General features: G+C 54.4%; 1 protein-coding gene across 7 annotated transcripts in view; it reads right to left on the reverse strand.

Moving 5' to 3' along the window:
• PTPRS (protein tyrosine phosphatase receptor type S) overlaps positions 1–14,673 on the reverse strand; it is a gene marked incomplete at both ends in the record, with an annotated part of 57,897 nt that overhangs the window by 35,591 nt on the left and 7,633 nt on the right. For 6 of the 7 annotated variants that reach the window (XM_084248821.1, XM_084248822.1, XM_084248818.1 and 3 more), the window contains 2 exons: positions 4,323–4,433; positions 10,277–10,465. In XM_084248821.1, the coding sequence (XP_084104947.1) occupies positions 4,323–4,433; positions 10,277–10,465 (300 nt within the window). Of the gene's footprint in view, positions 1–4,322; positions 4,434–6,786; positions 6,805–10,276; positions 10,466–14,673 lie in introns of all 7 variants that reach the window. The other variant, XM_084248816.1, reaches the window with a different exon arrangement.

A 14,673-nucleotide genomic window follows, 5' to 3' on the forward strand; every position in this document is an offset into this window, starting at 1 on the left:
GCAAATGAATTAATTTCTGGCCTATGATTCTTTTCAAAGCAGTTTCCCATAAGCCATCTTATTCAAACTATGGACATGTGAAGTACATGAAAACATACAGGAAATGATGGTTCCCCCCAAAAGGAGATGACTTCCCGAAGCCTTTGCTCAGACTCTTTATTTCTCACTTTTACAACAATGCCACTGTATTTTCTTATGTGCCATCTACTACACAGGGCACTTGGCTAGTATTAATTTGCTCAATGGAATCCTCCCATCTAACTTGTGAGCTAGGCATGTTGATGGTCTATATTATTCAAAGGAGGGAATGGAGTCTCCAAGAGATCAAGTGAATCAAGTTACTAGACTGAAGTCACAAAGCTAAGTAGGGGGTAGAGGCAGGATTTGAATGCACATGTGCTGAGCCCAGAGTCTGTACTCTCACCTCTAGGCTACGCTGCCCAAAAAGTCCACATGATCTTCAGAGGCCTCAACTACCCCTCAGTTCCAATTCACTTGGCCCCAACTTTGGTGTAGGAGTGGGGGGACCCCTCTCCTTTTATCTTTTGGGGATTCCTGAGAATCTGTCTGGCAGTTCCCCTACCAGATTAAAAAAAAGAGATAGGAGAAATCAACTCCCTCTTATTGCACCTGAAGTCCACTTGCCAACTTGGCCCTGGACTTAATATTGGAGAGTTTAGAGGAGCAAGGGCGAGAGAAGGGGGAACGGTGATCCCAAACAGGCTGGCCTATGCCTTCAGTTATCATCTGTGTTGGGTAGGGAGCTGGGGGCTAGAAATCTAAATGAATATTTTACTGGGGGACGGGGGTAGAACAGGACTGTCAAAGTTTGCCTTTCTTCAGGGAGGGAGAAGGTGGAAGTGTGCATCCCTGAAGATTTACAAGAGAGAGAGACACAGAGAGAAAGAGCTGAAAAAGAGAGAGAGAAAGAGCGAACGAAAGAGAGAGAGAGAGAGAAGGGAAGGGAGAGGGGTAGAGGGAAGGTTAAGGAGGCAGAGAGAGGGGGAGAGGCTGTGTCCAAAGTTCCCCTGGGTTTTCTCCAGAATTCCACAGTTCTGATGCTCAGGGACTCAGAAAGTGACCAGGCTGCACTGCTGAACAAATGACACCTGTGACTGGGCCTGAAGTCTGAGAGAAGGTGGGAGGAGCAGCCAATATCACCTGGGAGGCAGAGGCATAGCACTCAAACACAGGATAGCTGGCTAAGTATGCCTTCCAAAATCAGTCATGCCCTATTTTCTGACAGGCAGTTCTTTATTTGTGCCCAGCCAAGAAGCATAAAGTTATCACGCCAGCTGCCATTTTGAACATGGTTCATGTGCCAAGCATGCACCATTTGGGGTGGATGGTCCATTTAAAGGTGATCACTTCCCACATGTGGATGTGTTGTTCTATCAAGCAAGAACTCAAAATGTTAGGTGCCCATTCAGCTGTGCTTCAAATGCTTCAAATGGGTGTAGTTTGGGAGGGCAGGCGTTGGCCTCACGCTAAGGCAGAAGGACAGGAACATGTGTGCTTAAGCTCCCTTCCAACATGGTCGTTCCCCACTATAGTAAGGGGCTTAAGCAGTAAGGGCAGGCAAATGGGCTGCTCTCCCCACACACCTCACCAGGCTCCGACCTCCCACCGCCTGCCTATGCCCCTCCTGAGAGCCCATGTGGTCACTTTCTGCCCCAGCATCCCAGCTGTGGGACCCCTTCCGCCCTCCTTGGATGGTAGTTGGGACAGGAACACTGGCTTTTAAATCACAATGCGTTTGGAGAACAACCACAAAACAGCTCAGCCCAAGAAACCAAAACCAAGTAGCACGGAAACACGATACAGAACCAAAGACGAAACGCTTTGAGGGAGAAAGGGGCTGAGGAAGGGGATGGGAGGGGGGAAAAAAAAACGAACCGATCGGTTTTTTCCCCCCCAAAATGAAACAAAACCAAGAAAAGAAATTCATAAATAAAAGAAAGAAAAAGAAGTAAACCAAAGGAGAAAAACGGAACGGAAGACAAGAAACACTCCAACAGAAGGTGTTGGGAATTCACCAAACCAAACCGACAAGAGTGGCATGCAGAGAAATTTTTACATTCTCCCAACATGCATCAGGCCCAAGTTACCATGACGACGAGGAGTGCAAAAAACTTAGCAACAACATTACCAACGGATGCACAGAGAGGTGACCACAATGCAAGCATCGCATGTGTGCGGCCGGCCCTAGGCCGGGCTGGGCGCGGCTGAGATTTTCGTGTCTTTCTGGGTTTTTGCTCTCGCTTGGCGGTTTTTTGTTTTGTTTTGTTTGTTTTGTGCCAGTTATTCACATTCCATTTACTTTTTTTTATTATTATTTTCTGTGTGTGTGTGTGTCTGTGTGTCTGTGTGAGTTTTGTGTGTGTGCGTGTCACTTTCAGAATGTAAAAATGTGGGTAAAGAAAGTAAAAAAGAAAAAAACACACCAACCTTCTCGAAGCTCTGAGGGATGTAAAGGGGGTTTGATGCAGAACACAATGACATGGGGAGAAGAGAAAAAATAGGGGAGATACAGAGAGTAAAAAGAGGACTTCCCAAGGCTAAAAGCTGCAATAGTTTGTTGTTTTTTTTCTCATTAAACCAAAAAAAATTAAAATTAAAAAATAAAAAAGAACAGCAACAACCTTTTCTCTTTCCTTGACATACAAGATCTATATTCGCCTTTGAACGTTTCTTTTTAAATTTAATTTTGGAGCATCTGAGACCCAGGCAAAGGTTGGGAGGCCGGACTCCCCAACAGGAAGGAGGTTCAAGCCGGGGACCCCACCTCTGGGGGCTGAGGACACAGAAGCCCCCCGCCCTGGTTGCACCCTCTCTCTTGAGCACCCGCCCCCACCCTGCCCCATGCCTGCTGTCCGCTCTGTCTCTGAGTTATGCCAGAATTACAAACCCCCATCCCAGGTGTTTGCAAAGAAATAAGCAGGTTAGACGAAGACCAGTCAGTCAGAATTCATGAGCGCACTGGAACTCACCAGAGGTGCTGTGGCAGCGGGTGGGAGGTATGCCCCTGCCCGCCCACACCCCCGCGGTCCCATCCCCTCCCTCCATGCAGCTTCCTCCTCAGAGACAAGATGCAAAACTTCAAGTGCAGAACTAAGGAACTGCTTCGGGGTTGGGGGCTTTACTGGGAGGAGGGCCGAGGGCCCAGGGGCTGAGGGTCTGCAGGTCAAAGAGGAACCCTCCGGCCTCTGAGGTGGGAAAGGCAGGGGCTTGGCATTTCGAATGGGGAGAACTGCAGCTCAGAGAGGGGAGAGTCGAGTCAATTACACGGAGCTGACCGAGCAGCCCTGGGGTTCGGACAGCGGGGGCGGGCCCCCTGGTTCCCTGGTGGAAGCTGTTTCTACCAGAGTCAGATCAGAAGGCGGGAGGTGGGCATGGGGGAGCCGTGGAGGAGGGGGAGGCAGACTATCATTTCCAAAAGGATCCAAGAGAGTTAACATGAGGATAAGTGGGGGGTCTACAGAGGCATCGGGGGCAAAGGGAGCCTCCCTGCTGCTCCCCTGGGAGGGACCCAGAAGGAAGTATGTGTAGACACTTCCAGGGCTTCCTGGGTGGGGTGGGCACGGGAGAAGGACCTCCTGCTTCCAAGAGTGACGCGTCTTGCTGGGTGCCGTGCCTGCCTCAGCCTGGGAGGGGCAGTGCCGGGCCCCTGGGGTGTGCCTCGCAGTGGCCCCATCTTCCCTTGGCCTAAATCAGACCTTTCCTGAGGGTAACTAGGATGAGACAGATAGCACCAGGCTAGGGGACAGCTGAGGGTGTGGGCCGGTTTGGAGGGGGGGATGCCTCAAAGACCCCTCCCCAACTCTCAGATAGAGGGGCTGTGGGGAGGGGTGGTAAAGCGGGGAGCTACGAGGCCACGGAGTTCGGAAAAGCGAAGCGAGCACGGAACAGGGGGCACGGCACAACACACAGCACAGAAGCCGACTTGGATGGGCAGTTGGGTGGGCGGGCGGGGTGGGGCAGAGGCCTGCAGGCTCCCCCTGCCCTGTAGGCCCAAGACTGACCCCCTCCCCGACCCTGCCACAGTCCCTCCTGTCCCCACCCACCCACATCCCAAAACCCATGGGGCGTCCATCACCAGGCACGGGGTGGGAGTGGGTTTAAGCTACCCCCATTTTACAGGCAAGGAAACTGAGGTCCAGAGAGGGACACACTGCCTTGCCTACGGTCCCCACTGCATCCAGGCGGGGGATCTTCTGGCTCGGGTGTGCAGGGGACAGGGGAGCCCGGAGGCTGTAAGCCCGAGGTAGGGGGAACGGGATGGGGCAGGTCCCTGCCTTTGACCTGGATGCGGCGTTCCCTACCTCGCACGTAGAGGTTGGCGGGTGAGGAGTAGCGCACGCCAGCGCTGTTGGTGGCCACACATTCGTATTTGCCCTGGTCGGTCTCTTCACTGCTCTCAATCTGGAGGGCCCCTGTGGAGAGAGGGCAGAAGGCTCGAGCAGTCAGGGCAGGCGGGGGAAGGACGGGAAGGCTGTCCCGGAGTCCAGTCCAGACTGTCTCTTGCTCTGGCCGGGCCACGAGGCAGATGGAAGAGTTTAGTTAGCCTAGAAACCCCAGGGGTTACCCTGGCTCATTGTCCCCCAGCCCTGAGCCTAGCCTCGTCCTGGCCTGGACACACAGGACTCCCCGACAAATCCTTCATGTCACTGTACAAGCAGCAGCCCACCCGTGGGCGCTGCATAAATGACAGCCACATTGAACCACAAAGATGGGGGAGTGCACGGGGGAGGTGTATTTGTAAAGGGTCCCATGATGCTCTCCAGGAAAGAGGGAAAGTGGGTTCAAGAGACCCTGGGACCTAAGGGGTCATCGCAAATAATGTGCAAGTTCAGGGAAATGGCCAGCTGCTTGTTGGTTTCAACCTCTGTGCATCTGTAAACCAACGAGAGTCTGGGTTCCTCAGTGTGTTTGGAATGACAGATATCAAAGCCTACAGTGCCCACAAGTAAATGGAGACAGGGTGGTATTTTGTCAAGAGAATTTAAACTTCAGGGCTGGGGTACATCCCCTGACACCTGGGGTATCATCCTTTACCTGAGGTACAGGACATTGAAACTGATAACATTTAGCATGTTTGAATCAAAGGCGTGAAAGAAGCCTTCTATACCTGAAACTACATGAGGAATCTGAATTTCCCCAAGGATTTATTTACGTCACCTCAGTAAGTCAGTCTGAATTTATTTACCCACCTGTTTTAAAACCACAGTCCTGGATTCAGGATCCTGGTGCTCATGAATAACTGAGTGAACTTTGCCAAGTGTTTTTGAAATTATGGTCCTAGACCCAAGTCGAAGGGGCTCGCAGGTTAACGAGGAAACTTTTCAAAAGTGTTTAAAATCCGAGGTTGGAATGAAAACATTGCAGACCCACAAATAAAGTTGAAGTTAAAATGCTTCAAGTATGTTTGAAATCACAACCAGGATCACAGGATTTGTTGATTATGAGTGAATGAAAATTGAGAGAGGCCCATTTCCTCAAGTATATTTAAAATCACAGGACCAAACCAGAGGTCGTGGTGACCACAAGCAAATGAAAATAGAGCTGATTTCCCCTTAGTATGTTTGAAATCCCAGGTTAAAGATTTCACTCCCAATGAACATATAAAAATGAATGACCCATCCCAAGAATATCTGAAAGCCCAGTCTGGGGCAAATGCTACAGTGCCAATGAATAAACAGAAATGAACCCAGTTATCCTATAGACTCCTGAAACCACAGTCCTGAAACAAATCCTCACTTTCATAAGGAAATGAAGCTGACTGAACATCCGTAAGTATGTCTGAAATCACAGGACTCAATAAAATCCTTGAGTGCCCATGAATAAATAAAAATGAGGCAAAGGTTTCTACAAATATGTTTGAAATCAAAGGCCTGGGTTGAAGTCCTCATTTGTGTAAGTAAATGAAACCGAGCGAACATCTCTATGTATGTTTGACTCAGAGGCTGGGACCCAGAGCTTGCTGACCACGAGTAAGTGAAAATGAGTGAGTCTCTCCTACTGTGTTTGAGTCACAGGCTTTAAGCGGAGATTCTGGCACCAGGAGTCCAACAATCCAGTCCAAGCTCTCAAGCAGAACCGTCCGCCCTGCTTTATTCAAGGTTATCCCACAGAAGTGACATGAAGTCACAGACTGAAAAATCAGGCTCTGGGGAGGGCAGACAGGCAGGCATCATTGTGGCCCCAGAGATGGCAAGGAGCCTGCCTTCGGTCACACAGTGTTTCACGGCAAAGTCACAACCAGACATTGACTTTTCCTAGGGCTCCCACACATCAGACTATTTGTAGTCTAGTCTCTGGGCAGCACCGGAGGGCTGGCCTGTGAGACTGCCTGACTGTTCCCTCAGGCTAGACACCCTACTCCATTAAAAAAAAAAAAAAAAAGAAAAGAGCTGTAGAGCCAAAGGGTTCCTCTGCACCCTCATTTTACAGCTGGGAAAACCAAGGTTAGAGATGGACAATAGCTGCAGCCAGAGGGTGGTCAGAACCCCGGGTCTGGCACTCCGGGGGGTGGGCATGGGAAGGTGGCCCCTTCCTGTAAGCTCCCCTCTTCCTGTAAGCAGGTGCCCTGAGGAGCCACTGCGGCCACACTTGGCACCCCAAGCCACAGACAGCAGCACAGACACAGAGACTGGACCAACATCGGGTAGGGTGGCAAGGAGACACGTGGAGGGGGTGCGGGGGGCAGCCCCCTCTGAAGTCTGGGGAACTGGGTGGGCAGTGAGAGAGAGCGTGAGTGGGTGGGTGAGTGAGGAAAGAGCCTCTTACCTCGGATCGGAGTGCTTTCTGTAAGGGAAGCAGAGAGAATCAGGTGAATTTCAGAAGGCAGTCCTGGGGGGCCGGGGGCCCCAGGGAGGTCCAAGCCAGGCCTGTTCCCTCTGCCCCCAGGGGGCTAAGCCAGCCCTGGTCCCTGCTGAGGAGAACCAGCAAGGCTCCAAGGAACAGGGTGGGACGTGAGGGCTTGCCAATTAGAAGGGCTTCCCAACAGAGGAGGCGTCTCCTAGGGAAGGAAGGGGCTGAGTCCACAGGCCCCTGGGAGCTGCTATGCCCTGGGGAGGTCTGGGGCCTGCCTGGCCCCGCTGGCTGCCTTCCTTCTGGACTGAGGGAGGGCCATGACCTCTGCTTTGTCTTTCCTTCTTAGGAGGGACAAGGAGTGGTGGGGTCTGAGGGATCTTGTTAGACACAGGGGGAGGGGTTAGTGCCCTAGGGCTGGGCATTAATAAAGCAAAGGGCAGATGTTACAGACAGGCCAAGTAAGGGGGACAGGGAAGGGCAGAGAAAGGGGATCCAGGCAGAGGGAGGACACTGAAGCCTCTTAAACTTCCAAAAGGAAAAGAGGAAAGGACTGTCTTGGTGTCGGGGCGCTGGGGGAAGGAAGAGTCAGGAGACAGGCAACACCCAGGGTTGGAGCTTCATACCTCATGCCTCAGGCCAGGATGTAGAAGGCGCCAAGGAGGAGAAATCATAGCTCCCTCTGCATGGCTCATTTTACAGACAGGCAAACTGAGTCCCAGAAGGTGCCAGAGAATTGTTGTATCATGAGCCAGAGGCAGAGGTGGGCCTTGGACACAGCTCTCCAGCACCCTCGGCCCTGACTGGAGACCCTCTATTCTGAACTTTTGGGGGCCCTTGTATAATCTATTGCAAAATTCTCAAGTGACAAGGTCATTTTCTCCTCTTTGCACAGGAGGAAATGGGAATTTGCCTAAGGTTGCACTCAGGAGAGCTAAAATCTGGGTCAGTGGGAATCTAGGTCAGCCCCTGCTTTGGGTTGTTCTACTACACTTTATCGGGGTGATAAAGGTCGAAGAAATGGACTTCAAATGATGGCCCAGCAGCCTATGATTGCTATATTGGTGGCAGAGGGGATGTCCCTCTTGGATCCTAAGGGTGTTTCTGCTTTCCACTCCAAGGAAAATAAGTAACTATCAAGGGCCAATTGCAATCACTCTCACTTTAGTAAGAATTAGTCCAGCCAAGTGGTTTCAGGGGATCCAGGCTGGATGCTGGGTAAAGAGGATAAGAAGTGCCCAGTACCAGCCCACCTGGAAACTACCCTCTCACCCCAGATCTAGCACTTAAACTTCTGATTTCATCATTTTCTAAACAGGGTCAAGGCCAAGAATGGGACGAGGCACTGTTATATAGAAAGCTCCATGGGTCCCCAGATTCCTCTGATTTTTCCTCACCCCCATTCTGGGGTCTGATCTAACTCTGATGGTCCTGTGGTTTTTTCCTCTTTTCCCTTCGGGCTCCTCTCTCTGCAGCCCCCTGGTGCCTGGCTGAGGAGAGCTGGAGGACCATTGGGGCAGGGGTGGGGGTGAGGAGGGCAGGAAGGCGTTAGTAAACATGCCACGTGGAGTGGGTCACAGTTACTGTCACGGTGGCTGTTAGTCTGAGGGGAGAGGACAGGGGCACAAAGGGGGACGTTAGTTGTTGACGTGGTGAAGAAATTAGACTTACCAAAGGTTTCTGAACGTTTACAACGGAGGACAAGAAAAGAGAAGAGGAACATTAATGGGTGGTTACTCAGAAGCCTGGATCCTCACTGAGGTGGGGAAGTCAGAATAACAATCAGGTTTATGATGATTAATAACGCGGCTTATGTTCATCAAGCACTGACTTGTGCCAGGTATTCTGTCGGCATAATGTGAGGGATAAGGCACCTTTTATGGGGACACCAAGGTCCCAAGAGGATGTACTGCTGCAGGGCACAGTCTGAGCCCCAGGAGTTGGGGCCTGTGGCTGGGCCCTTAACCACTTCACCCTGCAGGTACTATAATAGCAGGGAGCAACCAGATGCCCAGTGTGGCCACCATTCTTACAGTGGAAGGCCCCACACTGCAAATATCTTTGGGTAGAGAAGGTTCTTTCTCTCCCCGGTGAGATGGTCTTTCTCCAGGGAAGAAATTCTGGGCTCCACCTCTGCACTACGCAGGGTCTGGGTCTTGGATGGAAGAACAGAAAGCAGAGGCGGGGCGGCTGGGTCCTCAGACAACAGCTGGGCAGTGAGGGAGGGAGACGGAGGACGGCAGCCGGGCCTCCGGGGGAGGCTCAGGGCCAGTCTGAGAGGGGAGACAGGATAGAAGCATGTCCCCGTGTGTACTTGCAATAGACTGAAATGCACGTGAGCACACCCGGGACGTCCCTAGTGCCCATCGCACGCACGAGGACCTGCGGGTATCACACGTGCCTGCACATGGGGGCGCTGCCTGCGTACGTGTATGAAGGGAGGCCTGTAACGTGGATGCTGCGGGGCCAGGGTGCACATGCACAGCTCTGTTCTGGGAGGGCAGGCAAACCTGTTTGTGCCGACGGACAGCCTGTGTGTGCCCACCCACGAAGCAGGCCACAACAGTGAGCCCAGACACGTGCATGCAGACACGCCATGAAGCAGTGGGACAAGTGACATGACACACACAGTCCCCTAGACAGAGGAGTTCACAGAAGGGCTCGCGGGTGCTATGCTGAGACACAACTATGGAATTCACCCATCCCCAGAGTGGACAAGGCCTCGAGCTGTGTTCCGAGGTCCCCGGAGCTCAGCCTGGGCTGCCAGTCTGCTTGTCCGTGCCCCATTACATACTCAGGGCGACGGCCTTGGCGGTACTCTCTCCCTGCAGATCTTGATGGCTCCCTGTTACCTTACCTGTCTGTGGCCCACTATCTCCACTGGAGACATCCACTGGGAATGTTCTCTTGTTGCCTTATGCCACTTCCCTCTGCTACCTGTCTGGACCCCATTATCTCCTTGCTGGACATGCCCAACGCTTCAGCATGGAAGACACTCTGCCTCTGCCCCCTTCCATGGCTCCCCGTTATCTTAACTGCCAATGTCCTGTTATATACCTAATGGTTAGGAGCGGAAGATGGACTCCCCCTAGCACCCTCCATGGCTCCCTATCACCTCTGCCCTTCTGCTGGGGCACCGCAGAGACCCAACAGCTTATGGTTTCCATATCACCCACAACTGTGCGCCTCAGGACTCCACTGCCTGGGTACTGGAGACACTCTGTGCCTGTGACACACTGGAGTTCTCCATTATTGTGCATCTATTATGTCCCTACCCAAGCACCAAGGAGCTCTCCTCCCACAGCACTCCACCGCCCCCTCATTGTCCTGCCTTTCCATGTCCTATTACCCTCAGGGGTTCAATGTTGAACTCCCTCTCAACACCAGTTCCCTCCATGGTCAGAGGTGATGTCCTCCCACGACCACCTTCTGTGGCTCCCACAGCCTGCTGGTCACCTGCGCTCACCTGATCGCAGCTGCTTGATACGCCCGTTGCTGGCACTGGGGTCCACAGGTAGGAAGTCTTTGAACCAGGTGATTTCAGGGTCAGGGTTGCCACTGGCAGCGCAGAGCATAGTAGCCGTCCGGGTCCGCTCTACCACCTTCAGCTGGGGGCCCATGTCAATGTTGGGGAAGCCGGGGGGCAGCTGGTCCTCTGAGGAAGGAGACAGGAAAAATGGGGGAGAGATGCAGTTATGGCAGGGCCACCCCTGCAGGATGTGGCTCGGGGACCACAACCTTGGCCCTGGACATCCCGAGGCTGTTTCTTCCCCTGTCCATGGGTGGGGGTGACTCTCACGTGAGAACATCAGCCCATACCAAGGCTTTTCACCTTGGGGCAACTCTGCTGCCCAGGGGACACTGGGTGAAATCTGGGGACATTTTGGGTTATCCACCACAGGGATGCAGGGTGCTTGGGGCATTGAGTAAGTGTGAGCCAGGGAAGCTGCTCATACCCACAGTGCCCAGGATGCCTCCAGAGTGTGACCAGCCTGAAGGCAGCGATGCCAGGGCCACAGACAGTAGCCAGAGGGGACTTTCCAGAACAGAAGTGAACCACACTCTCCCAGCTGCAGCCTTCTTGCGGCCCCACCACTTCAGGAGGAACTCAGCCTCCCAGCCACCGCAGCCCTGCTCACCACCCTCCCTCTGTCACACGCCCATCCTGCCAAGCTGGCCTCTTTGCTGCTCGGTTATCAATCTCCCCCCGGGGAAGACTCCAGGGCTGGGGTTCCCTGGCCCTCTGCACCTCCTCGTCTATGCTGCCTTAGGCAGCTGACATCCAGAATGTCTGAGGATCGAACTCCACTTACCATGATGAAGGTATGTGGTCACCATATCCCCACCCCCAGGGCAGGGCCTGGCACACAGTAGGCACTTTATAAATGAGAATGACTTAGTTCAACCCCCTCCCCTATGGAGAGGTGCCACCCCTCCAGGTTTCCCATTTAACATCCAGAGTCTGCACGTCACTCAGTGGTAAAGGGAGGTGTAGGGGGACACCAGGAGGAGAAAATGTACCTCCTTGGGAAGCCCTGCTCCCCGTGTGATGGGCAAGAAGATGGTCCTAGGCTAAGCAGAGGCAGACTGCAGGCTCTGTGGGCTAATTTAGCTGGAGCTGGAGCCGGGGTGGGGGGGGCAGTACAGGGGGCCTCCACCTTCTCTTCTCCCTGCACCCAATTCCAGGTTTCTTTGGCTCTAACTCCCAATGCCCCTCATTTCTGGTCTGGTCTTTCGTGCACAAAGGGTGCCCCACGTGGGAGGCAGGGGGCTGGGAACAGAGTGTGTTAAGATGGCCACTAACACCTCCCCCCACCCTGTCTGGAATGCAATGCACACCTGCCCTCAGGCTCCTGTGCTGAAGGCTTAGCTCCCAGGGCCTCAGAAGGCAAGTGTGCTTGGAGACAGGATGCTAAAGAGGTGATTCAAGTTAAATGAGGTCATAAGATGGGCCCTGAGCCAACAAAACTATTGTCCATCTAGAGGGTCAGGACACAGACGGGCTCAGGTGGACAACTGAGGACACGGGGAGAAGGCGGCTGTCCACACGCCAAGGGTCCTCCCTTCCCTCAGAGCGCTCAGCCCTCGATGCTGGACTCCCAGTCTCCAGCGCTGTGAAGCAGTAAGTGCTGCTAAGCCCCTCCGCCAGACATGCATGTTACAGCAGTCCCGGCACGGGCCCACCCCTGACGGACAAGGGCCAGACGTGAGCACCCAGGGGCTGGGGTGACTGAAGTTGGCAGGGAAGCTGACATGCCTGCTGACATCCCATCCGGGCCTGGAGGGGTGATTGGGTGCCACCCACCCAATCCTGGCCCTCAGCTTAGCATCCTAAGCCCACGCACCAGAGGAGCACGGAGGTGCCCGGAGTCGGCGAAGGCTGGAGGTGGTCTAGGCCCCCTGTCAACAGGGACTCGTCAGACACAGGCAGGAGGGATCCTCTCACACAAAGCCTCGGAGCAGAGCCCAGGATACTGTGTCCAGGGGACAGGTTCCAGAGTGAACATGATGCACACCAGAGATTCTAGGTTGCTGACGGGCACCACTTCTGAACCAATCTGGCCCTCAGCCAGCTTTTGTTTAAGTTTTACTGGCACTTGCCCATGCCCGTGCACTTCCTGGCCAGCGACGGGGGCTTTCCTGCCTTGGCAGCGCAGCTCAGAAGTCACCACAGGGCTGCCTGTCCCGCAGTTGAAGGTATTTATTTTCAGGTGTTTCACAGAGAGTTTGCTGCCTCCCAGTGTGGACAAGGAATTTGTGTAAAAAGGAAGTGACACCCATGCCGTGGCACTGGGCAGAAGCGGGAGGGTGTCAAGGATGGGATGGAGGCCTGCAAGGGAACTGACCCCAGGCATCAGCAGGAGGTGCAGGCGGAGCAAGGGAGAGGCAGGTGGAGGCAGCACCACTCCGGGTCTCTGGGGGAACAAGGGCGCTGTGGCCTCCATGCTTCCTGAGCACCAGGTGCTGTGTAGATACCTCCTCTGAGGTAGGGCCTGTTCACAGAGGGGTACTATGGCTCAGAGAGTGGCCACAGTTAGGACACAGCAAGGCTGGGGTTTGAGGACAAGCCTGGGTGTCTGGGGGTGCTGGATGCACAGCCCTCAAAATGGATTGGACCCACTGGGGTCTTCAGGGGTGGGGTGTGGCTAGACCCCACCTGAGGTGGTTTGAGCCCCATTTGTTCCTGGGTCTGAGGCCTGGATGACCTAAGCAGCTCTGATGGGTTAACGGAGGTGAACACAACCAGGGTTCAATTCTTGGTGTTCGAGGCTGGCTGTGTGCACTGAGCCTGGGTTGTCTGCCAGCACCCCTGTATCCCCACATCCGACCTGCATGTGTCTGTGTGCACCATGCAGGTGTGCAAGGCGTGTGCAGTTCACACACAGGGTGCCATGTGTGTGGCATGTACGCATGTGCGTGGTCATCACACACGTACCTGCGCCACCACGTGCCCACACGTGAGCACTTCCTGTGTGTACACAGCCCCGGGAGCCCCATGAGTGTGTGTGGGCGGCAGCCAGCCAGGGTGGGGAGCAGGCGCGCAGGTGCGGGGGGAGGTGGTGGCCGCCTGACGTTACCGAGAGTTCCTAATTAAACAAAAATGTTCATCGTGTACCACATTGTGCCCGATTCCTCAGAGTTTAATTAAAACAACAGCAAGGGAGGCGTGAGCAAGGACCACAATCAGATGGTGGGGGAGGAGGGGGGGCGGGAACACTGGGAGCTGTGGGCAGCCCAGGCCTTCCAGCGCAGCCAGGGTACCTGGGGCTCAGGGTCCCTGGGGCTCATGGTCCCTGGGGCTCAGGGCCTGGGGCTGGGGAGGCCCTGGGGCTCCACTGGGGAAAAAGGCGAACACCTGGGATTAGGCACCCGGCCCAAGCACCCTGGCCCTCTAGGGCGCCTGAGAACAGAGAGAAGCTGGGAGCCGTGTTGGGGGGGCAGGGAGCAGAGATCCGTCTTTTCCAGACTCCCGCGACTGGGCTGTTAACAGAGTCACAGCTTGTCCTTTTAACTCTCTGAGTGCTCACAATGGAGGCTGGCACAGGGCAATAGGAGGCAGGCTGTTCTGTCTGTGCCCGGAAAAGGTCAGAGCAAAAATATCTGCTGGGAAGAGGTGGGGCGGCCCGGGGTGCATATGACTTCTCCTGCTCCTCCCTTTGTTAGCCCCCGCCCCAACCCTCCAGCTGGGGCTGATGCAAAATGAAACTATGGGCCCTCATTAAAACACTAAGATTTTCAGACGGTCACGGCAAAGCATTCTGAGCAAGGGGCTCCAAGCAGACTGCACACCGGGGTCTAGGCCAGAGTGCCCCCGCCCCCGGGGCCAATGGACAACCCCTCCCAGGGCTCTAAGCTTGGCCACGGCTCCACTGCCCTCATTCAGGAGTCACATGTCGGGCCACACTCTAGCTAATGGCTGGCTGTGGCCCACACTCAGATAAGAGAGGGCCAGAGCCACAGGCCCACCCCCGGCAACAGGCAGAACCCACCCCTTGGAGAAGCACAGCAGGACTAGGGGAAGCCATCTTCTTCAAACCAAAGTAACCACAATGACAATCACAGCAATAACTGACCAACCACAGCACAACCCTGCAGGGCACTGCGCTCATCCCCTACTTGGTTCACGCAGCGACCCCCTCACTTTGGAGATGAGGAAACAACAGCTCAGAGAGGTTCCTTAACTTGCTCAAGGCCACACAGCTACAGAGTGGTAGCACCAGCACTTGAATTCAAGTTGCTGGCCCCTGGGCTAAACCGGCCTGTGACGGAGAAGGCAGCTAGGAGTCACATGGCCGTGTTCAGCCACTTCCTGCAGCAGCCAGCCCCCCTGAATGAGGCCAGCAGGCAGCCCGGCAGAGTTCC

This window comes from Talpa europaea (genome assembly GCF_964194135.1).
Source record: "Talpa europaea genome assembly, chromosome: 12".
Taxonomy (NCBI): Eukaryota; Metazoa; Chordata; class Mammalia; order Eulipotyphla; family Talpidae; genus Talpa; species Talpa europaea.